The sequence below is a fragment of the Rhinatrema bivittatum genome, chromosome 2 (assembly GCF_901001135.1).
Source record: "Rhinatrema bivittatum chromosome 2, aRhiBiv1.1, whole genome shotgun sequence".
NCBI lineage: Eukaryota > Metazoa > Chordata > Amphibia > Gymnophiona > Rhinatrematidae > Rhinatrema > Rhinatrema bivittatum.
The window spans coordinates 823,395,321-823,420,570 of record NC_042616.1 but is presented as its reverse complement, the minus strand read 5'-3'; the positions used below and the strand labels follow the sequence as shown (position 1 = coordinate 823,420,570).

The following is a 25,250-nucleotide window of genomic DNA, read 5'->3' as shown; positions in this document are numbered from 1 at the left end:
AAAAGGATCCAGTGTAAGAGGGGCTGCCTTTCAGCTTTTTTTCTCTGACTCCCCCTGCTGGAAGGGAGACACAACCCAGCGGTCTGGACTGATCCTGGTACGTACAGGGACTGCAGGTTCTGTCACCCTCATCTGCTGGAGTCAGAGAAATAAAAGGATCCAGTGTAAGAGGGGCTGCCTTTCAGCTTTTTTCTCTGACTCCCCCTGCTGGAAGGGAGACACAACCCAGCAGTCTGGACTGATCCTGGTACGTACAGGGAATGGCTGTTGGCCGGTTAGGAAAATGAATGATCAAATCTTGAGCGTCCCCTTTCCTTAACCTGACCGCCAGCTTCGGGGTTATGGATATGCATCCAAAACGCATGTCCAATCGCTGGTTGAGCCGTGCGCTGCAGCCAGTGCACGATATTGCATCAGCCTGAGAGAGAGAGAGACAGGGGCAGCAAGGGAGAAGAAGACAGATGGACAGAGAGAGAAAGAGAGAGAGAGGACATGAGGTGCAGGGAAACCAGAAGTTGTGTGGCTGCTCATTTAAATCTTAATTTATTAATGAAGCTGCTAAAATGTAAGTAGGACTGTTACTGACATTAAAAAGATATACCTGCCATGCAGATCTGTAAACAGAAGTGAAGATGCATTTGCATGCATTGTCTTCACTGGCCAAACAGGTGGATAAAGCAACAGTAAAAGCCAGAAAGCTGCTTGGCTGCACAGGGAGAGGAAGGGTCAGGAGAAAAAGGGAGGTGATATTGCCCCTGTATAGGTCCCTGGTGAGAAGTCACTGGGAATACTGAGTACAGTTCTGGAGACCCCACCTTCAAGAGGATATAAACAGGATGGAGTCACTCCAGAGGGAGGCTGCTGAAATGGTCAGTGGTCTTCAGTCTAAAGCCTATGGGGAGAGACTTAAAGATCTAAACATGTGCACCCTGGAGGAAAGGCGAGATAGGGGAGATAGGATAGAGACAATCAGGTGCCTCAGAGGTTTCCATGCACAGGGGGTGAGCCTTTTTCAATGGAGAGGAGGCTCTAGAACAAGGGGTCATGGGATGAGGGTGAAAGGGGGTAGACTCAGGTAGTAATCTTAGGAAATATTTCTTTACAGAGAGGGTGGTGGATGAGTGGAACAGGCTCCCAGTGGAAGTGGAGGAGATGAAAACAGTATATGAATTCAAGAAAGCATGGGATAGAAATAGGGGATCTCTAAGGAAGTGATGAGAATTATTGTGCTAAATTAATTGGACGGATGAGCAAACTGGATGGGCCATATGATCCCTTTCTGCCATCATGTTTCTATGTTCGTGCATATTAATCCTGGATATCCTGAAAACCTGACTGGCTTGAGGCACTCAAGACCTGGAGATGTGCTCTCCTGATATAAATCTTAGCACACCACATTTGAAAGGTTGCTGACCCCCGCATGACACTAAGATTATATCCAAGTCTGATTGTGCACTGAGCATGTGAACGCCGTTTTCCATGATACTGCACTGCCTGCCTTTTTGTTCTGTCCCCTTATTTTTCCATGAACTATTTTAGCAGCACTCTCTCTCTCGCTCTCTGCTACTGATTTTTGTCTCCTATATTTTATTGCACGGGTGATTTGGGGCAGGGCTTATTCTGGTTACTTCACCTGTTTTGTTTTGTTTTTTCTTCTGAGGGAAGTTTGCACACTTCGGACAATGACTAAGTAATGTAGAGCTTTCCTGGATGGACATAAACCACTTTTTCCCCCCCCCAAAGATGGAAGGAGTAACCTCGTGGTTAGTGCAGCGGGGAAGCCAGGGTTCAAATCCCATTGCCGCTCCTTGTGACCCTGGGCAAGTCACTTTACCCTCTGGGATTCGGGAAATACCTGCACTATCTGAATGGAATCCTCTCTTTGATGTCCCTGAAAAGCAGATCATAAATAAGTAACCCTTCCCCGTCGTTATCTCCACCAGCCTCCAACGTATCGAAAACACCTTCCCCCACACACCCATCTTTCAGAAGGCTTAGTGCTTCAGCTGGCGTGTTCAGAAGTACCTGGTCCTTGTCCCGGTCCACGGAGGCAGACAAGTGGAGGTTAGATGGGACTGCCGCCGAGCGCACTGCTATCCCACCTTCCTCCTCCTCCTCAGGAATCCCCAAATGATGGGCCACGTCCCTGGCGGTTGCCAGGGTGGCAGTGGCAGTGAGCCCCAGCAGGCAGCGTACGCCCAGCCGATCCCGAAGCACCTGGGGGAGAAAACAATGATAAAGCATCGGCTCCTTCCATGCTGGCAACAGGAAAACGCTGGGTTTGTCCTTATTCCACTTTTATTTATTGTAAAATTATACACCAAGAGAATGATACATTTCTCAACAAGGCAGGTGACAAGTCACACCCTGCACACATTTAAAGCGAAGATCTTGTCGCACGGGTTTTGGAGAAGAGATGGGGTGGGGGCATTTTCAGAATATGTCGCGTGCAATCCAAGGAGGTGGGGGAACCCCTCCTTTTTTTTTTGGAAGATGGGCAGATTGTAATGATCCCTTGTGGTGCTTGGATTCGTACCATTTTTGTTTACTTGATTTTAGGAATCATTAAAAATCTGCTTGCAAGTGAAAATGGGAGTGGGCACAGTAAATAATGAGAATGTGCCATGCTCCATTTCAGACTCGCTGTAGCGGGCACAATCCATCTCTTTCCAACTGCAGTCGTACCGGGCTGGAAAAGGCAGCTTCTGGAATTTCCCAGCATTGCCAAGTCTCTTCCCTTCAGCGCTGTCCAGATGTTCCATCTGATGAGGTGGCCTGCGAGAGGTCTCCAAACATCACAGGCCACCTCACAGGGTACTTGCCAGGTTCTTGTGGCCTGGATTGGCCACTGTTGGAGACAGGATGCTGGGCTTGATGGACCCTTGGTCTGACCCAGTTTGGCATTTTCTTATGTTCTTATGTAAAACCTCATGCACTCTACATTTTTTAGGTTGGTCCTTTGTAAAGGGCTAATGCAGAACACCAGAGGGCTGGAAATAGCACAAAAACATTACACCTGAAGAGAAGGGACGGCTGAGGGGGATATGATAGAGATGTTTAAAATCATGAGAGGTCTAGAACGGGTAGATGTGAATCTGTTATTTACTCTTTCGGATAATAGAAAGACTAGGGGGCACTCCATGAAGTTAGCATGGGGCACATTTAAAACTAATCGGAGAAAGTTCTTTTTTACTCAACGCACAATTAAACTCTGGAATTTGTTGCCAGAGGATGTGGTAGTGCAGTTTGTGTAGTTGGGTTTAAAAAAGGTTTGGCTAAGTTCTTGGAGGAGAAGTCCATTACCTGCTATTAAGTTCACCTAGAGAATAGCCACTGCCATTAGCAATGGTAACATGGAATAGACTTAGTTTTTGGGTACGTGCCAGGTTCTTATGGCCTGGACCGGCCACTGTTGGAAACAGGATGCTGGGCTTGATGGACCCTTGGTCTGACCCAGTATGGCATGTTCTTATTACACCCATTCTGTTATCCCTATATCTAAGTTTCAAAGCCTTAAAGAGAAAAGGCCCAGACGACTTAAAAAGCAAACTACCTCTCTACACATGGACTAGAACTCTAAGGTCATCCCAAGGAGCTTTCATAGTTACTCCTTCACCAAAGGAAATAAAAGCAAGTTTGCTTACCGTAAACGGTGTTTTCCTTGGATAGCAAGGTGAATTAGCCATGATATCTGGGGGACGTCCCTCCAGTCCTCTAGGTGGCGGAGCTCCAAAGAGCACACAGAATTGAGCTCTGTGTGCCTGCCTGTGTATATCACCACGTTGTTCCCAGTCTGCCTCAGTCTGTTTATTCAAGCTTACAATTGCACTGTCCGGAGACTGTCCAGGGAGGTGGGTGGGTTACCATGGCTAATTCACCCTGCTATCCACGGAAAACACCATTTAAGGTAAGCAAACTTGCTTTTTTCCGCAGATAAGCAGGTTGAATTAGCCATAGTATCTGGGGAGTCCCAAGCTGAGAAGGTTGAGTGCCCCCTGGTGCTGGAAGTGACATGCAGTCCATTCCAATTCTTGCATGACGTTACGTTCAACCTAGTTCCCCTTTGCGGACAGTCTCCATCATTCCTGCCAGCAGAATGGCTTGACCCACTGCCGCGTCTGTGGTTGGCTTGCTGGTTGAGACATTAATGTATCGTGAAAGTGGGTAGTAACGACCATGTGGTGGCTTTGCATATATCCTGAATAGGCACTTCACAGGAATGTGCCATAGAGGCTGCCATTGCTCTGACCTGGTGACCCTTTGTACGGTAGACAAGGTTTCCACTCTTATTGTAACAGAACCTGATGCACTGGGTGATTCATGATGACAATGTCCTCTTAGTGACGGGAAGTCTAGGGGTATTTGGGATGAAAGAGACAAATAGCTGAGAGACTCTGGAATTCGACTGCCTACGCCATTTGTAATACGTCAAGTCACGTTTACCGTCTAGCATATGAAGCCATTTTTCTGTCTCCGATTGGTGCGGCTTTGGGAAGAAAATCGGCAGCGTAATTGTTTGATTGAGGTGGAAGGCTGATACCACCTTGGGAAGAAAAGATGGATGAGTCCTTAATGTCACTTTATCATAGTAGAACTCCAGGTAAGGTGAGTGATGGACTAACCCCTGTAGCTCACTGATTCTCCTTGCCGAGGTGAGTGCCACTAGAAAAAGGACTTTCCAGGAGAGGTACTGCATGTAGCTGCTGTCCATAGGTTCGAAGGGTGGGAGCATCAACTGCTTCAGGACCAGATTAAGATCCCATGGCACTGGTGGCATTTTTACCAATGGGCACAGCTGGAGAATGCCTTCATGAACCTGGAGACGAGTGGGTGGCACGACACTGGAGAGCCATATTGAGGGAGGTGGTAAGCTGCAATCGTGCTTACACGAACTCTGAAGACGTTGCTAGGCTTGCTTGGTATAAAGAATGAAGATAATGTAGCAGGTGCTCTGGGGGGGGGCATGAGAAGGGGGTCAAGTCCCTGCTCTCCGCACCACCTCGAGTATTTGGCTCACTTGGCTTGATAATTCTTTCTAACTGAATACCTCCTAGAGGAGACCAGTACATCCTGAATTGGTTGCTGTAAATCCAAGTGTGTTAGAACTGTCCTCTTGATTTCTACGCTATCCGCTGGTGGATGAGGTTGCAGCCTCCCCTGTCTTCCGATGTCCTGAGCCAAACGTGCCCCAGGAACAGTGTTCACCCATTGGACTAAAGGAGCAGGCTGGCGCCTCTCCACCCTTTGACCACCTTCCGGACGGGAAGAGTGAGGAGAATACTGCTCACGCTTCACTCTCGAATGATCCCTGCTCTGCATGTTGTTATAATCTGGTATGGTTGAGGACCCTGGATCGTAGTGAGAGCCGACTCCACCCACAGGGAGGCGTGGCCTTAGCTGAGACGGACACAGATGTAAGAGACTTTATTATATGGAAATGTGGGTATAACCCACAGCATGGAGAAAAGACACAGTCCAGAGTAGTAAGGCTGCTTGATGATGATATCCCTGGTAGTGGCCCGCAGCGCGGGGTATGCAGAGGATCAGCACGTAGTAGTTCAGAGAGGTGCAGGAGGTCAGCAGCGCAATGTAGATGATGGTACTCACTCCGTAGTGTAGAAAGTTAGCTGGGATGAGCACAGTAGTGGCCCGAGGCACAGGGTACACCAGCAGTTCAGTCAGCAAGATGGTAGAAGCAAGAGTAGCACTCACAAGGCTGAACCGGCAAGGTCCCAAACAAGGAAGAATGGATTCTCCAGGCAGGAAGGCCCTCCGAGGAGCGGATAACCAGAATGCAGGAAGGCCCTCCGAGGAGCGGATAGCCAGAATGTAACAAGGCCCCCGAGGAGCAGGTACCTAAGGCGTGCTAAGTCCAGAAGTTCAGGAACCAGTTTGGAGTAGTGAAGCAAAGCGTCTCTGAAGGAGTAGAATAAGCAGGAAGGAAGTCCTTGCTAACTCGTAGGAAGCATAGGCTGGATGGTATAAATACACTAGGCGGGTGACGTCAGGCGGAGGAGACTCCCCCGAGGTTCCTGCCATGACGTGAATAAGAGAGGGCCTGGCGCGCGCATGTGTGCCCTAGGTAATCCCCGATTCAAGATGGCGGGCAGGATCGCCCACGCCGTCCCAGGGATGCGAAGGAAGTCAGCGTTTGCAGGCTGAGGACGCCATCGCTCCAAGAATTGCTGGTGCAGGGAAAAGAGAGGTGAGCAGCAAAGGTCGCAGCCATCTGCAACCGACGGGTGCAGCAGTACCCCCCTTCTTAGGGCCCCTCCTGGGGGTTTCGGCTTCCTTGGATGAGTTAGATGAAATTGACGGATTAAGTCCTTTATCTAGGATGTTAATAGCAGGTTCCCAGCTGTTTTCTTCCAGCCCATATCCGTCCCAGGATAATAGGTATTCCCAATGCTTTCCACGTTTGCGTACATCCAAAATCTCATCCACTTGGTATGTAATGTCCTCTTCAGCAGATCGAGACTGTGGGTCCGGAGTCTTTTTGGAAAACTCGGAGAGGATGAGTGGCTTCAAGAGAGATACGTGGAAGGCGTTGTGTATCTTCATGGAAGAGGGTAAACGCAAGCTGTAAGTTACAGGTCCCAGTTGGCGGAGAATGCAGAAAGGACCAATGTAGTGTGGAGCGAATCAAACAGATGGAAGCTTGAGACTGATGAATTTGGTACTGAGCCATACCTTGCTCCTGGTTGGAATTGAGGTGCTGCTCTGTGATGAGCGTCATAACATTTCTTGGCCTGTTGTCCCGCCTTCTGAAAAGGCCTTTGGTTTGTTCCCATAGAAGATGAAGTTCTTCAGCTGAAGCCTGGGCTGCTGGAGAAGGAACTGACAAGGGTATTGGTAGCGGAGGTAATGGCTGACGGCCATACATTATCTGGAAAAGTGTTGATTCCAGTAGCGGCAGATGGGTGTGAATTCAGGGCGAACTTGGCCCAGGGGAGCAAATCTGCCCAGTTGCTTTGTCTGGAGTTGATGTAGGAGCGGAGGAACTGTTTAAGTGTACAGTTTGTTCTTTCAGTTTGACCATTTGACTGTGGCTGGTATGCTGACGTCAGCTCTATTCAAAAGGATATGCTTCGGCATGCCATGCAGGCGAAAGATATGCCATATAAACAATTTAGCCAATTCTGGGGCAGATAGCAGTCCGGGTAATGCCATGAAGTGCGCCATTTTCGAGAATCGGTCTACAGTGACCCATATGGTGTTGTTTCCGTTGGACACTGGCAGGTCAATGACGAAGTCAGTCGCGATGTGCGTCCAAGGTTCCTCTGGAGCTGGTAAAGGCTGCAGAAGGCACCAAGGGCGACTGGCCGGAGGCTTCTGTCTTACACAAGTGGCACATGATTCTATGTATGCACGTACGTCCTCCTTCATTGAAGGCCACCAGTAGTATCTTTCTAAGGTGGATAATGAACGGGCTTGTCCAGGATGACCAGCTAATCGAGAGTCATGGGCCCACTTGAGAAGTTTCTTTCTTAAGCTCCGAGGTACAACTGTCTTCCCAGCTGGAACGGAATGGGTAGCAGCCAGAATCACTTTATCCAGGTCGACTATATGGCAAGTTGCATCCGGAAAATCTTCAGGAGTGAAGGAGCGTGAGAGAGCATCTGCACATGTATTTTTGTCAGCAGGTCAGAGCTTGAGTAAAAAGTCAAACCGATTAAAAAACAAAGACCATCGGGCTTGTCTATGAATAAGTCGCTGCGCATGACATAAGAACATAAGAAATTGCCATGCTGGGTCAAACCACGGGTCCATCAAGCCCAGCATCCTGTTTCCAACAGAGGCAAAACCAGGCCACAAGAACCTAGCAATTACCCAAACACTAAGAAGATCCCATGCTACTGATGCAACTAATAGCAGTGGCTATTCCCTAAGTAAACTTGATTAATAGCTGTTAATGGACTTCTCCTCCAAGAACTTATCCAAACCTTTTTTGAATCCAGCTACACTAACTGCACTAACCACATCCTCTGACAACAAATTCCAGAGCTTTATTGTACATTGAGTGAAAAAGAATTTTCTCTGATTAGTCTTAAATGTGCTACTTGCTAACTTCATGGAATTCTCCCTAGTCCTTCTATTATTCGAAAGTGTAAATAACGAGTCACATCTACTCGTTCAAGACCTCTCATGATCTTAAAGACCTCTAGCATATCTCCCCTTGGCCGGCCCTTCTCCAAGCTGAACAGCCCTAACTTCTTCAGTCTTTCCTCAAAGGGGAGCTGTTCCATCCCCTTTATCATTTTGGTTGCCCTTCTCTGTACCTTCTCCATCGCAACTATATCTTTTTTGAAATGCGGCGGCCAGAATTATACACAGTATTCAAGGTGCGGTTTCACCATGGAGCGATATAGAGGCATTATGACATTTTCCAATTTATTAACCATTCCCTTCTTAATAATTCCTAACATTGTTTGCTTTTTTGACTGCTGCAGCACACATCACCTCCAATCCCATGACTTTTTAGTTTTCTTAGAAGCCTCTCATGAGGGACTTTGTCAAATGCCTTCTGAAAATCCAAATACACTACATCTACCGGTTCACCTTTATCCACATGTTTATTAACCCCTTCAAAAAAATGAAGCAGATTTGTTAGGCAAGACTTCTCTTGGGTAAATCCATGTTGACTGTGTTCCATTAAATCATGTCTTTCTATATGCTTTATGATTTTGATCTTTAGAATAGTTTCCAATATTTTTCCTGGCACTGAAGTCAGGTTCACTGGTCTATAGTTACTCGGATCACCCCTGGAGCCCTTTTTAAATATTGGGGTTTCATTGGCCACCCTCCAGTCTTCAGGTACAATGGATGATTTTAATGATAGGTTACAAATTTTAACTAATAGATCAGAAATTTCATTTTTTAGTTCCTTTAGTACCCTAGAATACATACCATCCAGTCCAGGTGATTTGCTACTCTTTAATTTGTCATACTACATCTTCCCGGTTCACAGTGATTTGGTTTAGTTCATCTGCCTTATCACCCTTGAAAACCATCTCCAGAACTGGTATCTCCCCTACATCCTCATTAGTAAACACGGAAGCAAAGAATTCATTTAGTCTTTCTGCAATGGCCTTATCTTCCCTAACAGCCCCTTTAACCCCTCGGTCATCTATGAATCATAATAGTCAAGAAATGTACAAGCCAGTGTACTGAGAGGTCACAAAAGCATTGTCACAGCTCAGTGGAAAAAGTAGAAACCTTGCCCTGATTAAAACAGATGAACTTTAAAACAGAACTGCCTGTTTGTCAACTCCTGTGCAAATACAAAGAAGGACAGTACCAGCTAAGCCCTAAGTAGGAGTCATCGATCAGCCAAGGTAAGTCCACAGGTCAGAAAGACCCCCACCAGGCAGATACTGGAGAAAAACATTCTGACACACAGCTTGGCATCAAATAGTGGTAGTTCTCACCCCGAAGAAATGGGGAGAGGGAAAAGACCTGCAATGAGGCAAAGACTCTCTACCTACCATGTGATTTTGCATCATATTATGCATATTTATTAGCTGGAAAGTATAAGACAGGGATCGAGACCCGGAGGGTGACCCTAAAATCAACAAAACTCTAAGTGCGGCCCAGGAGCAAATCCTGAGAAAAACCCTTTAACCAGAGAAGGTACCTCTGAAAGAAAAGAAAGGGGAGCCTGAAGCAGACCAGCAGCCCTATCGATGAGGGAGAAGACTAGGTTGGCCAAGAGACCGGGGCAGGAGACCAGAGAGAGGAGACACACTGCTCAGGTGTGTAGAGTGACACGGAATCAGACGATGAGGGGAGAGAGCAAGCCCCAGACAGCCAGCAAGCACCAGAGCCAGAAGCTAGTCTCCTTCCAGGACTGTCTGCCCGCTCTGCCAGTACCAAGCCCAGTAAGCAAGCCTCTCCCCTGCCCACATTCTCCAGACCTCCAGTTAGCATCTGCTTCAGAGATGAACAAAGGGATATCAGCTGAATCTGGGATTAGAGGTAAGCAAGTTAGCATGAAGTATTAAGACCTTAAGCAGGCTAAGGTTTATGGCATGTGGGAAACCACCCGATACAGAACTTTCTTTTGAGACAATTGTTTAGTGGCCAGGATGTTAGATACAGGAATTGTTTTCTAAATACTATATCCTGCCAAATCCGATAAATAAAAGTCTGTTTCTGAGGAGAATACACATTGTCTTTTCCTGATTTAGGATCATGAAGTAAGGTGGGAGGAAAATTGGAAGTGTCTTGTAGCAGACAGGTCCCTTCACCCCTAAACTTGCTTACAGATCCATCTTCCTCCATCTCAAGTAACTACAATTTCTCAAAGAATGCCTGCAATGAATATGCCACATCCTTATTAGACAAAATATATAGGTTAAAAACACAATTCTTCACTTGCTCACCAACTAAAGAACCTGAAGAAAAACATGGGCAGCTTAAATGGCACACTTGCAACACTTTCGACATAGTAACGAAAATCAAAATAAATCAAATCAATACCAAAATTAAGCCAGCTATCCACCCATTAGACCCAATTCTGGCGAGTTTCCTGAAAATAGTACACAGCGTAATCACTCCAATAATCACAACCATAATCAGCCACTCACTATCAGAAGGACTGGTCCCCTATGGGGCGAAAGACATCAATAGGACAGTCCTCAAAATATGCTCACAAATATAAACTCAATTCTATGTCTTGATCAAATCTTTTATTAATATAAATATATGGTCAAAAATCTTTCTGAAGTAATCTATAAAGATTTCTAAAACAGTGATCTATAGAGGTCCACTTCTTAAACACCTTAAATTTATCTTTCTATTATAGAAACAACATAAGACATACTGTGGAAAAAACAGTCTTAACACTACATAAACCCCATTGCATATACACAGACAAACAAAAGACAACGCAGGAAACAAAAAAATCTAAAAAGCAAAGTCCACTGAAATCTTCTTTTCAAAAGAGAAGAAAAACATTTTGTATAAATATCTCACTGCGAGGTATTGCGTCAAAGGATCCTGATCTCAAAAACGCCAGGAGTTATTTTAAAACCTTGTCGTCTGTTCAAAGTTTAATCAACAGCCCATGTAACACTTAACGGCAAAGCAGAAACAGATATACTTCCCTTCGGCAATTATCGATTAAACAGGTAAGTAAGCACCAGCACACTTTCAGCTTCAACAGTTCTTGCGTCGGTAAAGCTGCACGCTCAAGTCTTTGCACTTTTAAATCCGATAGTGATATTCAAAAGTATATACTGCCCACTTCAGCAGACACTATCACGCCAAGTTCCCTCTCCCAGTCTGTGCACATTAGTCTTTCACTGCCCATCATATACAGATCTTTTGGATTACCTCACCCAGATGCAGGACTCCACTTCTTGTTGAATCCCAGCCACCACATCCATGACCAGTCTTCAAGCTTTCTTAAATCCCGTCTCATTCTCTCCACTCCTCCCAAAGTGTCCACTCTGTTGCAGATCTTAGTATCATCCACAAATAAACAAACTTTACCTTCTGTCCCCCTTCTGCAATGTCGCTCACAAAGACATTGAACTAAACCCAAAACCGATCCCTGTGGAATTCCACTTAACGCCGTTCTTTCTTCAGAGTAGGTTCCAATTACCATTACCACATTGTCTCCTGTCAGTTAACCAGTTTGCAATCAAAGCCACTACCCCTTGGCACCCCTCCCATGCTTCTCATTTTGTTCACGAGTCTCCTATGCGGGACCGTATCAAAAGCTTTACTAAAATCCAAGTACATCACATCGAGCGTTCTTCCCTGGCCATAATGTCCAAAATTAGAGACATGAGTTCCAATAGCAATTATGTCATATCAGAAATATACTTCTTCACGAACTCCAACTACATCTTCCCCACAGACAGATATTGTTCTCTTTTTCTGTGGTGGAATTACTGGCGAAGGGGCTGGGACTCACATAGCTAATGGAATTTATTTTGTAGGCAAATCCCGATTCAGATTCTGTTTCTCTGCACTGACAGAATTCTTCACAGCACCAACAATTTTGGCATCAATAGGGCTTTAACGCCTTTGTTAGTGGATGGTGCTGAAAGAATATCTGCGTCAAACAGCAGTTCTGCTGATGGTATCCTTTTTGCGCAGACTTTTCTGTGTTCTTCGGCACAATGGACTTTTTATGCGTTTCTGTGCCATCATCCTGCTTGTCCATGGAGAGAGATGAACTTTGGAAAGCAAAGCTAGCAAAGCTATATAATAAGTACTGAAGTTAGCACCGTTTACAGAGGGAGACACGCAGATGTAGATTACCTGAGGGAGGAGGTGACCAGCTATGGATTTGTGAAAACCAGAGATATTAAGACTATATTGGGCTTGAGTTCGCTAGTGGATCCAGATAACATTCTCTATGCCCTTTCCTTTAATTGATACTTTATGAAAAATAAGTCATTTTTGATTCAAAAGCATGTAAGCTAAGTTTCACAATAAAGGCACTAGTATTTGCTCCCAACAGTGCTACAAGTATGATATTATGATAGTCTTATAGGAATTTTGGATCAGTCATTAAATTTAAGAACCACATTGCGCCAGGCTGGGATTGCGGGGTTTTTCCTGGATGCCAGACACCGTCTATATCATTCTCCCGAAGTACAAATTTTAGCTAATGGATTGCGGTCAGAGCCTTTTGGAGTTGAGCGAGGCAGGAGACAGGGTTGCCCCCCCGTCACCCCTCCTATTTGTGCTCCAGTGGGAACCGTTACTGAGGGCTATTCAATTACATAACAACATAATACGTAGACTTCTCCTAAATGGACCTTTCTAAGAATCTCCACTACCTGCCCTCCCCCTCTCCCGTGCCCCTCCCCCCTTGCTCTTCTCCTTTTCCATCTGTGCCCCTCCCCTCCCCCCCTGGAATTTGCTGCACTTCATAACCCCTGTGCCACTTTCTCATTGTTAAAGATAAAGTTTTCTTAGTTTGTACAAAGTTTCTCTTTCTTTCTTTCTACCTTTTCCCTCCATAGCTATTTAGTTCTTTTATGTTATTATATATATAATCTCAGAATGTTTTTACGATGCTTATATCTTACACCATTTGCGTTTAACTATGACATGTTATTCTGTTCATTGTATTTTCCTCCTTTCAGTTCAATGTAAGCCGGCGTGATGTGCCTCACGAATGTCGGCAAAGAAAAGTCTATAAATAAATAAATAAATAAATAAAGGGGCCTTCGTTTTCAACAGGAGACGTTTAAATATGCCGCTTTCGCGGATGACATCTTAGTTTTTCTCACAGATCCCTCATATTCCTTCCCGCCTCTGCTGAAATTGTTTGGTGACTTTGGAGCCTTTTCGGGGCTGAAATTAAATAATGACAAATCCGAGGCACTGGTATTCCCGGAACGGTTGAAAGACAGCTGGGTAGGCCCGTTTCTCCTAGTTGGGGCGGAAGGGAAAATCAAATACCTGGGAACATTCGTTCCCTCAGATTTGACCCGTTTATACGATTATAACATCAACCCTCTGGTGCAAATATCACAGGACAAACTGAGATCCTGGGCCCAGCTGCCCATTTTGCTCAATGGGAGAAATAACTTGTTCAAAATGGCCCTGGCTCCCAAAATGGTTGTACGTATTTCAAAATATCCCTCTTATACTTAAACGTAAAGTCCTGCGCGGTGTGGAGACAGGGATGAGGCAGTTTCTCTGGCGGAGCAAAAAAGCGCGTATACCCCTAAGCCGCTTGCAAGACCGATGGGGAGGAGGGGGGTCTAGGTGTTCCCGACTTAGGAACTTACAATCTGGCTTGTAACATGTGGATTATTCGGGAGTGGTTACTAGGGGAATCTTATTTTGTGAACACGTCAGCTGAAAACACCTTAGTGGCTCCATTAGATCAGAAATATGTCCTGCAGTCCCCTAAGGATCGGTCCCGCTCGCCTTCAGGGGCTGAGCATCATTCTATCCCCCATTAGATGCACGTGGAAAGAAATTATGACCCTGTTGAAGTTGCTGCAGATGTGCGCATATCTATTGCCAATTAAAGGTCACATGGATTTCACCCCCAGGGACACAGTCTTCAGGGTTTCAGATGTGGTGGGCGAAGGGTTTCACACAGCTAGGGCAGGTTTTAGAGGGGTCCGGGAACTTGCTGCCGCTTACCGAAATCTTGCCTCTAAATGGCTTTAATAAACCTCCCCATTTCTCGTATATTCAATTACAGCATTATGTAAAATCATTATTGGCTCCATCACTTCAACCTCAGGCATTCATTATGTTGGAGAGCCTATTCTTGCTGGGTAAATAAAGAGCGCCTGCTGTCTCTCTCCTTCTATTATAAGCAGTCGAAGGGCAGATCACAACTACACCCACTCCCTTGGTTAGTAGAGAAATGGAACTGTGAGGGGAATTTTGAGCTTTCTGTCCCATTGTTATAGGCTAGTTTCTCCAGTATTGCAAAGACATCGACTAATATGTATTTTCGAGAATTGCAGCACAAATTCCTTTGGCGGGCATACACGTCCACGGTGGTGGCCTTTTATTCTAATATCCTCCCCTCCCCATTCTGTGTGAAGTGTGGGCAGGAGGAAGGGTCCCTCACTCACTTGTTTTGGACATGGCCTTGTATTAAAAAATTTTGGAGCAGTATTGCTCGTTACTTAGAAGGCCTGGTTCAAGTACGGAGTAAACCTGCGCCGAACTGGATATTGTTTGACTCTGTGCCACACAGGACAATCCAGAGTTCGGGAACTCAGCATGCCTTACGAAGCAGGAGACATTATTTATTGTTATTATTATTTATTGGTTTTTATATACCGCCGCTCATCAAAGATATCACGTCGGTGCACATAGAACAAAAATACGCAGTTGCGTGTACATATAACAATATAATAATAGCTGAATTCCATAAAACATTAGAACAGTTACATGTGGTATCAAGAACAACTTATTTAGCTAATAATAGATGATAAAATAGTGTAAAAAGTAACTGTGAATGCACAACTTTATCTAGTATCAGGGCAAAACGGGGTGGGGAACAAAGTGGAGCGGGAATGAAGGAGAAAGGGTCAGGAATGGAACAGTATATATACATATATACAGTGGGCAAGATCAATGGTTATAAAAAGGTAACAAAAGTACTAGGAAAGAACAGGAGAGGGCTTAGCTAAATTAAAGTTGAGAGTAATAGTTTAGGGAAAAGATAGAAGGATTGATAGCTTAAGAAAGGGAGTAAAAGAGTTAAGAAAGATAATGTGAGATAGTAGCATGTTAGGAACAAGAGAGTTAAAGGGAAACATGTAATAATCAAGTGTAGGCTTTAGTAAAAAGCCATGTCTTGAGCTTTTGCTTGAAGGTCTTAGAGGACAGTTCAAGGCGTAAGTCAGTGGGCATAGCATTCCATAGTGTGGGGCCGGCTATGGAAATGGCACGAGCTTTGGTAGATGCATATTTAAATAGTTTAGGTGAGGGGGTTTGTAGTGTAGCAATATAGGGATTTCGAATTGGCCTATTAGAGTTATTAAATTGAAAGGTGTTGGAGGGCCAGTTCATTTCTGGGTTGTGGAGGGATTTGTGAATGAGTGATAATATCTTGTATTGTATACGATAGTGGACAGGGAGCCAGTGTAATTTCTTAAGTATAGGAGTAATGTGTTCCCTTGTAGGTGTATTAGTGAGAATACGAGCTGTCGTATTTTGCAGGATTTGTAGTGGGTTTATGGAACTTTTTGGCAGACCTAATAGTAACGCGTTACAATAGACATGTGGGGAAGAAGTTGATTTTACTTCACTGGAAAGATACAGACCCGCCCTCCTTCTGAGCATGGCGTAACCACTTTCACAGGATGATGTTAATGGACGGGATGGCGCCACAGGCCACTCCTCAACACAAAAAGGGGTTTTCTGCGGACGAGGAATCCCTACCTTCAGTCTCTTTCCAGGAATCGATTCATGAAAGACTTTGGCCAATCTCTGACATCCTGATTGTATTTATGAGATTCATAGTGTTTCAATTACATGCTGTAGGAAATTGTACAATATTGCAGCCACGAATGGTTAGGGAGGGGGAGTTTGGGTAGATAGGCTGTAACAAAAAGCTGATCCTTGTTTGCAGGGGATTAGTGTGATGGGGAAAACAACAATCTCAAAGTTCTTACGCAACTGTTCGTTGACATTGTTATTTTGACATTGATCTCAATAAAAATGATGTTAAAAAAAAAATTTAAGAAAATTGTTACAACTACTGGAATCCTACAAAATTCTATTAATAGGAAGAGGAATGGTCAGCAGAGAAAGGGAGGTGATATTGCTCCTGTATAGGTCCCTGGTGAAACCTCACTTGGGATACTGAGTACAGTTCTGGAGACCCCACCTTCAATAGGATATAAACAGGATGGAGTCGCTCCAGAGGGAGGCTGCTGAAATGGGCAGTGATTTTCCTTCTAAAGCAAAAGGGGACAGACTTAAAGATCTAAACATGTACACCCTGGAGGAAAGGCGAGATAGGGGAGATATGAAAGAAACCTTTAAATATCTCGAAGGTTTCCATACACAGGAGGAGAGCTTTTTTCAATGAAAAGCAGGCTCTAGAATGAATGCTCATGGGAAAAGGGTGAAAGGAGGTAGACTCAAGCTGTAAAGTACCGGATAAGATATGCCCCAGTGGGGGATATCTTGGTAGATTAGTACATCCTAAATTTCTTATAAAGTATCTAGTGGGGATGTCAGAGGCTAGGACTCAGTAAAGTTGTAGTTTGAGTAGTGGTGCATTAATAAAGGGCCCATCTTCATCTGATATGCATCATCTTTTCTGTTTTTTACCTTGCAGAGTCGTAGGTAGCATGGCCGGAAATTGTGGGACCATTCAGAAACACAATGTACTTCATCAATGCAGGCAAACGCCACAGGAGGCAGTTGATCTGCAGGCGGAAGGCAGCTTGATCCAGTATGACCTCCACCAACGAGAGCTTCTGGGGATAGCAAAAGCACATGCACTTTCCCCTCCTTCACCTGAAGAGAAAGACACAACCAACGTGTTACTCCGCGATAACCCAATCACCCAGAAGAAACATCTCACAACTACTTTCTAAAATAGCAGGATTAAATCAGACTTACTGCTGGAATTGTGAATCAGGCCTAATTAATAATTTGCCAACAGTAAAATAGGCTACATTTTCAAGAAGGTGGTTTAGTAGTAGAAGACAAGATAATAACTGGCATCAAATAACAAACCAAGTGGTCTTTAAGTTGAATCTCAGCAAGGAAAAGAAGCTCTTAAACAAGAGGTCATAATGTGAGGCTCGTAGGAGGTAGATCGAAAACAGAGAAACATTTCTTCTCAGAAAACCCGAAGGTCCTTGGGTGCAGAAAAAGAGTGGAGTGGCCCTTTCTGAGAATAGTCTTTGGGGAAGTAGGTTTGGCTGCCAACATCATAAAGCAGATAAAGAGCACACACGTATCCCTCAAACCTAGGGTCACACCTCAGGAGTGCTCCAGTCAAAGGCCTAAGACAGGGCTGTCCTCTGCTCCATTTGTATTTCTGCATTTATTAGTCACTAATGACGTACAATAAAAATATACAAAATATACAACATTAAAAACATCAATAACCAACAGACCACTCTCAATCCTACACATACTTGAACCATATAATTTCAAACTTATGCCATAATTAAGCCATGTTCTGGCAGGGGCCATCCCCTAGACCAGCGATGGCGAACTCCAGTCATTAAGTACCACAAACAGGCCATGCATTACTTCCACTATACGCAAATTTTTCTCATGCATATTCATTGTAGATATCCTGAAAACCTGGCCTGTTTGTGACACTTGAGCACTGGAGTTTGCCTTCACTGCCCTAGACTAACCCCTTTCCCTGAATAAAAAAAAAAAAAAAGAAAGTCTTCAACAGGCCTTTAAACATTTTAGTACATGCCAATAGCAGAATCTCCCGAGGCAACAAATTCCAAAATATCAATGCAAAAGGCCCATTCTCTTGTATTTGCCTTTGGTAACTCGAGCACTTTATTTACAGTGTAAAGGTCAACAGAAAACAAAATAAGGCAGCTCAGCCTAGGTTCAGGTTATACACAGTCCTGGAAAAAGTCAACTCAATCAAAATACACAGCTCACCTTAGCTTCAAGTTGTACACAGTTCTCACACGTAACAGGTCTTGGCATATGGTACTTCTGTGTCAGCTCTCCAGGGCCTCTCTAACCCTTCTAGGTCCTGAGGTCTTCTACTCTGGTGAAGGGCTCCTCCCTTCCCTCACGATTCTCTGCGGGTCTCAACCCTAAGGAAGACCAGCTGAGACCTTTAAGGTAATCTGAGGGAGTTTTCGGTACACTTCCTCACACTGCCAGTCTCGCCAAATGATTAGAGGGAACATCTAACAGTCCTCAGTGTGAAGAGAGCAATATCGTAGTAGGATTGTATACCTTGAGCATGACACTGGGTCCATGGAAGAGACGCCAACAATAATAACTTATCAGCCAAAAGGGCAATTTATATTTGATCTTCCGCTGGACTGGTAACCAGTGGAGGTCCCACAACACAGGTGTAATATACTCCCTCCTGCTGCACTCAGAAATTAGCTGGGCAGCAGCTTTCTGGAGGACTTGTAATGCTCTTAAAGCTGATATAGAGAGACCAAGGTAGAGTGAGTTGCCTGCCTGCAGGCCTCTATTCGGAAGTGCAGGAAAAACTTGCTAATATGCTATGTACAGGAGAGAATATCTTCAGAGATGGGGGTCAAATATGTGATTGTACAGACTAGGAATAGTTGTAAAATGGTCCAGCAGTTCTGCACAAGCACTGTGGACCTGTCTGCCTCCTTTAGGAGGCATTCAAGGCATAGGAGACAATTCCACCCAAGGAGATTTATTTTATTTATTTATTTTAGGTTTTTTTATACCGGCATTCATGAACTCGTTCACATCATGTCGGTTTACAGAAAACAGGGGTGCGAATAATACAACCAAAAAACACAAATAACGTGATGTAGAGAAGCAGTTACAATTAACAAGGGCTAATGAACTGGGAATGTAAGAAATAGAAAGAGATAGAGGAGGTTAATTATATACAAATGTACAATATAAATATGGCGTCTCATATATACAGTCTCTGAGTAGAGAATCTATTTATGGTGCATGTTAGGTAGAGTTCGGGAAGGCTTGCCTGAAAAGCCATGTCTTGAGTCTTTTCCTAAAGGTTAGGAGACATGGTTCGTTTCTGAGTTCTGGAGGGATGGAGTTCCATAACGGTGGGCCTGCAGTGGAAAGGGCTCGGTCTCTTAAGGTGCTGTGATTAGTGGTTTTCGTGGGTGGAACAATGAGGCATCCTCTGTAGGCTTCCCTTGTCGGTCTTGTGGATTTGTGTAAGCGGGGAGGAATTTGTAGATCGATTGTGGTATGTTGGTGAATGATTTTGTATATCAAGGTGATGGATTTATAAATGACTCTGAAATGAATTGGTAACCAGTGGAGGTCTTGTAGCACTGGGGAGATATGGTCTCTTTTCTTAGTGTTTGTCAGTAGACGGGCTGCTGCGTTTTGGACCATTTGGAGCGGTTTTGTGTATGAGGAGGGGAGGCCAAGTAAAGTGGAGCAGCAGTAGTCCAATTTAGAGAAAATGAGGGCTTGGAGGATGGTTCTGAAGTCTTTGGCATGGAAGAGTGGTCTTATCCTTTTTAAAACTTGCAGTTTATAGAAACAGTCTTTGGTGGTTTTATTGATGTGGGCTTTGAAGTTCAGTTTATTGTCGATTAGCACACCTAGATCTCTCACATGAGTGGTTTGTAGGTTGGTTGGCAGAGAGGTTGTGAGATTGTTGTCAGGAGTTATGAGTAATACTTCAGTTTTGGCGGAGTTTAGTACCAGATTTAGGCTGTTGAGGAGGCTTTTGATTTCTAGGTGACAGGATTCCCAGTATTCAAGGGTTTTTGAGTATGATTCTTTGATGGAGATCAGGATCTGGATGTCATCTGCATAGAGAAAGTGTATTAAATTGAGGTTGATAAGGAGTCGACATAGTGGTAGGAGGTAAATATTAAAGAGTGTAGGGGATAAAGAGGAACCTTGTGGGACTCCGATGGTCGAGTCGTGGCGTGATGATTCTTTATTCTGGATTTTTACCTTGTAGCCTCTGTTGGTTAGAAACGATTTGAACCAGGAGAGCGCTAAACCAGAGATTCCTATCGCAGCTAGCTGTTTGATGAGGATAGCGTGATTTACGGTATCGAAAGCTGCTGAAAGGTCCAGAAGGATCAATAGAAAGGATTGACCTTTGTCTGTACCTAAGATGAGTAGGTCTGTTAGGGAAGTAAGTAGGGATTCTGTGCCCTGATTTTTGCGGAATCCATGTTGTGAGGTGGATAGAATTTTGTTGTCTTCGATGAAGTCCGATAATTGGGAGTTCACAAGCCTTTCCATAATCTTAGCTATGATGGGGAGATTAGCTATTGGACGGTAGTTGTTGGGGTCTTTTAGGTCCAGGTTGGGTTTTTTTAAAAGTGGTTTGAGTGAGGCTTGTTTGAGGTCTTCTGGGAAGGAACCTTGGGAAAGCGAGCAGTTGATGATGTCCGCTAATGTTTTGGAGATGGTGTCTGGTATTGAGAGGAGAAGTTTTGAGATGCTACAGTCCGCCCCCTCAGTCCCATCCACAAAGCCCTTGTGGGCCAAATTAAGGCACCAAAATGCACAAACAGCACGAGGAAGAGGGTGCAAGTGCTTCACTCCTCTAAGAAAGTGCACCACATCCAGAGGCGCTGCCAGGGGCCTCCCATGCACTTTGCCCTGAAAACTGGCCAGGGCAAAGACCTGTACTCTCAAGGAGTTGAATGATAAACGCTTTGCCAGTCCATTCTGCAAGAAGGCCAGAGTCTGAGACAATGAGGCTCGCTAAGGGTCAATTTCTTTATGAGCGCACCACGACTCCAAAACCCTCCACAGCCTAGCATAAGCCAAGGAGGTGGAGGACTTATGAGCTTGCAATAAAGTGATGATAACATCCTCCAGATATCCCTTTTTCCTTAATCGCTGCCGCTCAAAAGCCAAGCCGCTAGACAAAAACAATCCACCTGATCGAAAAATATGGGACCTTGATGAAGCAGGTTTGGAAGATGTCCCAGCCTCAATGGACCATCCACCGCTAGATTGACCAGCAACGCAAACCAAGGTCATCAAGGCCACTCTGGAGCCACCAGAATTATGCTTCCTGAGTGGATCTCTATTCTCCTGAGTATCTTGCCCACCAGAGGCCATGGCGGAAACACATATCAGAATGATTTGATTAGGTATCATCATTTGTTAATCAGAATAGTCACTCAGGACAACTAACTATAGTGTAAATCTCCAAAAGGGACTGTTTTGCACTAATTTACCTTAGAAGCACAATATATATTGCAAGGGAAGAGCTCAGTAACCCACAATCCAGTGGGAGCACTGAGAGGAGAGGATCACCTTGCTGGTGGCTGAAAGGAATCAGTAAGTTTTTGCTTGGGAAATTTTTTTTTTTTTTTTTTAAGTATTGAGGCAAAGTTCTATTGGGGAATATTATTTAGTGTGTTTGTGCTTTTAATAGTCATTAAGGCAGCGAATAAACAGAAGTTAGTGTTTCCATATATATATGCATCACTTGCAAACCAGAGGTAAAGTTGGCAATGAGTTATCATAGGAAGAAGGGTGAACATGACAGAAAATGTATAATCTAAATTCTGCTACTCTATGCATAAGAACATGCCATACTGGGTCATGCCTAGCATCCTGTTTCCAACAGTGGCCAATCCAGGCCATAAGAATCTGGCAAGTATCCAAAAACTAAGTCTATTCCACGTTACTGTCGCTAGTAATAGCAGTCGCTATTTTTTAAGTAAACTTAGGGGGTCATTTTCAAAGGAGTTACGCATGTAAATGTGACATACTATCGTAGCAATTTTCAAAAGCTATTTACTCGAGTAAAGTGCACTTACTTGAGTAAATCCTATGGACAATTCAATGGCATATATTGTAGCAATTTTGAAAAGCCCACTTACTTGAGTAAAGTGTATTTACTCGAGCAAAAACCAGTTTTGCTCGAGTAAATGCTTTTGAAAATCTGGCCCAATATTAATAGGAGGTAATTGACTTTTCCTCCAAGAACTTATCCAATCCTTTTTGAAACACAGCTATACTAACTGCACTAACCACATCCTCTGGAAACAAATTCCAGAGTTTAATTGTGCGTTGAGTGAAAAAGAACTTTCTCCGATTAGATTTAAATGTGCCACATGCTAACTTCATGGAGTGCCCCCTAGTCTATTATCTGAAAGAGTAAATAACCGATTCGCATCTACCCGTTCTAGACCTCTCATGATTTTAAACACCTCTATCATATCCCCCCTCAGCCGTCTCTTCCTTCAAGCTGAGAAGTCCTAACCTCTTTAGTCTTTCCTCATAGGGGAGCTGTTCCATTCCCCTTATCATTTTGGTCACCCTTATCTGTACCTTCTCCATTGCAATTATATCTTTTTTGAGATGTGGTGACCAGAATTGTACACAGTATTCAAGGTGCGGTCTCACCATGGAGCGATACAGAGGCATTATGACATTTTCCGTTTTATTCACCATTCCCTTTCTTATAATTCCTAACATTGTTTGCTTTTTTGACTGCTGCAGCACACTGAACCGACGATTTCAATGTGTTATCCACTATGACACCTAGATCTCTTTCTTGGGTTGTAGTACCTAATATGGAACCCAACATTGTGTAATTATAGCATGGGTTATTTTTCCCTACATGCATCACCTTGCACTTATCCACATTAAATTTCATCTGCCATTTGGATGCCCAATTTTCCAGTCTCACAAGGTCTTCCTGCAATTTATCACAATCTGCTTGTGATTTAAGTACTCTGAACAATTTTGTATCATCTGCAAATTTGATTATCTCACTCGTCGTATTTCTTTCCAGATCATTTATAAATATATTGAACAGTAAGGGTCCCAATACAGATCCCTGAGGCCTCCACTGCCCACTCCCTTCCACTGAGAAAATTGTCCATTTTATCCTATTCTCTATTTCCTGTCTTTTAGCCAGTTTGCAATCCACGAAAGGACATCGCCACCTATCCCATGACTTTTTACTTTTCCTAGAAGCCTCTCATGAGGAACTTTGTCAAATGCCTTCTGAAAATCCAAGTACACTGCATCTACCGATTCACCTTTATCCTCAAAACTGCTCACCTGGCCCTCACCAGAGAAAGAGCTTTCTCGATTCCCGGCACCTCCCTCTGGAACTCTCTCCCCATATATCTCCGCTTAGAGCCATCCACATACAAGTTTAAAAAAGAACTCAAGACATGGCTCTTCAAGCAGGCATACCCTGACGCTAATCAAACCTAGACAGTTACGCTACTCTGTACATCCCTGCTCCTCTCACCCTTGCACCCTCCCACAGATTCCCGACTAACTCTGCTCGACCCCTAATTGTATCCTTTGTATAACCTTTTTGTATCCTTTGCCCTCCTCAACTATTCCCTGACTTCTATCTCGTACCCTTGCATTATAGACCTATTCCCATTCTCTTATGTCTGATTAACCTTTTAGGTTTTTAATCAGACGCCTCCATGAAATATTCGCTCCTCTCTCTCTATAAGCAAACTCAAGTATTATATGTACATAGTGTGAGTGTTATATTTTGAAAGTTCTTACATTTATTCTCTTGCATAGGTCACCTGACCTTTCCAAGTTTCTCAGACCCCTGTCGCGTTATATATTTTAGTTTTTCCCCTGTTGTCTGTAAACCGATGTGATATGCCTATGAATGTCGGTATGCAAAAGTTCTTAAAATAAATAAATAAATAAACAAACATGTTTAACAACTCCTTTAAAAAAGTGAAGCAGATTTGTGAGGCAAGACTTGCCCTGGGTAAAGCCATGCTGACTTTGTTCCATTAAACCATGTTTTTCTATATGTTCTGTGATTTTGATGTTTAGAACACTTTCCACTATTTTTCCTGGCACTGAAGTCAGGCTTACCGGTCTGTAGTTTCCCGGATCGCCCCTGGAGCCCTTTTTAAATATTGGGGTTAGATTTGCTATCCTCCAGTCTTCAGGTACAATGGATGATTTTAATGATAGGTTACAAATTTTTACTAACAGGTCTGAAATTTCATTTTTTAGTTCCTTCAGAACTCTGGGGTGTATACCATCCGGTCCAGGTGATTTACTACTCTTCAGTTTGTCAATCAGGCCTACAACATCTTCTAGGTTCACCATGATTTGGTTCAGTCCATCTGAATCGTTACCCATGAAAACCACTTCCGGTATGGGTACCTCCCCAACATCCTCTTCAGTAAACACCGAAGCAAAGAAATCATTTAATCTTTCCGCGATGGCCTTATCTTCTCTAAGTGCCCCTTTAACCCCTCGATCATCTAACGGTCCAACTGACTCCCTCACAGGCTTTCTGCTTTGGATATATTTTAAAAAGTTTTTACTGTGAGTTTTTGCCTCTACGGCCAACTTCTTTTCAAATTCTCTCTTAGCTTGTCTTATCAATGTCTCACATTTAACTTGCCAATGTTTATGCTTTATCCTAGTTTCTTCTGTTGGATCCTTCTTCCAATTTTTGAAAGAAGATCTTTTGGCTAAAATAGCTTCTTTCACCTCCCCTTTTAACCATGCTGGTAATCGTTTTGCCTTCTTTCCACCTTTCTTAATGTGTGGAATACATCTGGATTGTGCTTCTAGGATGGTATTTTTTTTTTTTTAACAATGACCACGCCTCTTGGACATTTTTTACCTTTGTAGCTGCTCCTTTCAGTTTTTTTCTAACAATTTTTCTCATTTTATCAAAGTTTCCCTTTTGAAAGTTTAGCACGAGAGCCGTGGATTTGCTTACTGGCTCCCTTCCAGTCATTAATTCAAATTTGATCATATTATGATCACTGTGGCCAAGCGGCCCCACCACTGTTACCTCCTGTCTCACCAAGTCCTGTGCTCCACTGAGAATTAGATCTAAAATTGTTCCCTCTCTCGTCGGTTCCTGAACCATTGCTCCATAAAAATGTCATTTATTCCATCCAGGAACTTTATGTCTCTAGCGTGTACCGATGATACATTTACCCAGTCAATATTGGGGTAATTGAAGTCTCCCATTATTACCGCACTACCAATTTGGTTAGCTTCCCTAATTTTTCGTAACATTTCTGTCAAGGTGTGTGATACGATACCAAATAACACTATTTACTGTGTGTGTGTAAAAAAAACCCCCAAAAAACCCCTCCATAAAACAAAATAAACATGTACAAACTGTC

At 43.8% G+C, this 25,250-nt stretch overlaps 1 protein-coding gene across 1 annotated transcript in view; it reads right to left on the bottom strand.

Annotated features, from left to right (window-relative positions):
- RECQL4 (RecQ like helicase 4) overlaps positions 1-25,250 on the bottom strand; it is a 160,153-nt gene that overhangs the window by 75,926 nt on the left and 58,977 nt on the right. The window contains 2 exon segments of the mRNA XM_029592339.1: positions 2,026-2,217; positions 16,777-16,965. Of these exon segments, the coding sequence (XP_029448199.1) occupies positions 2,026-2,217; positions 16,777-16,965 (381 nt within the window).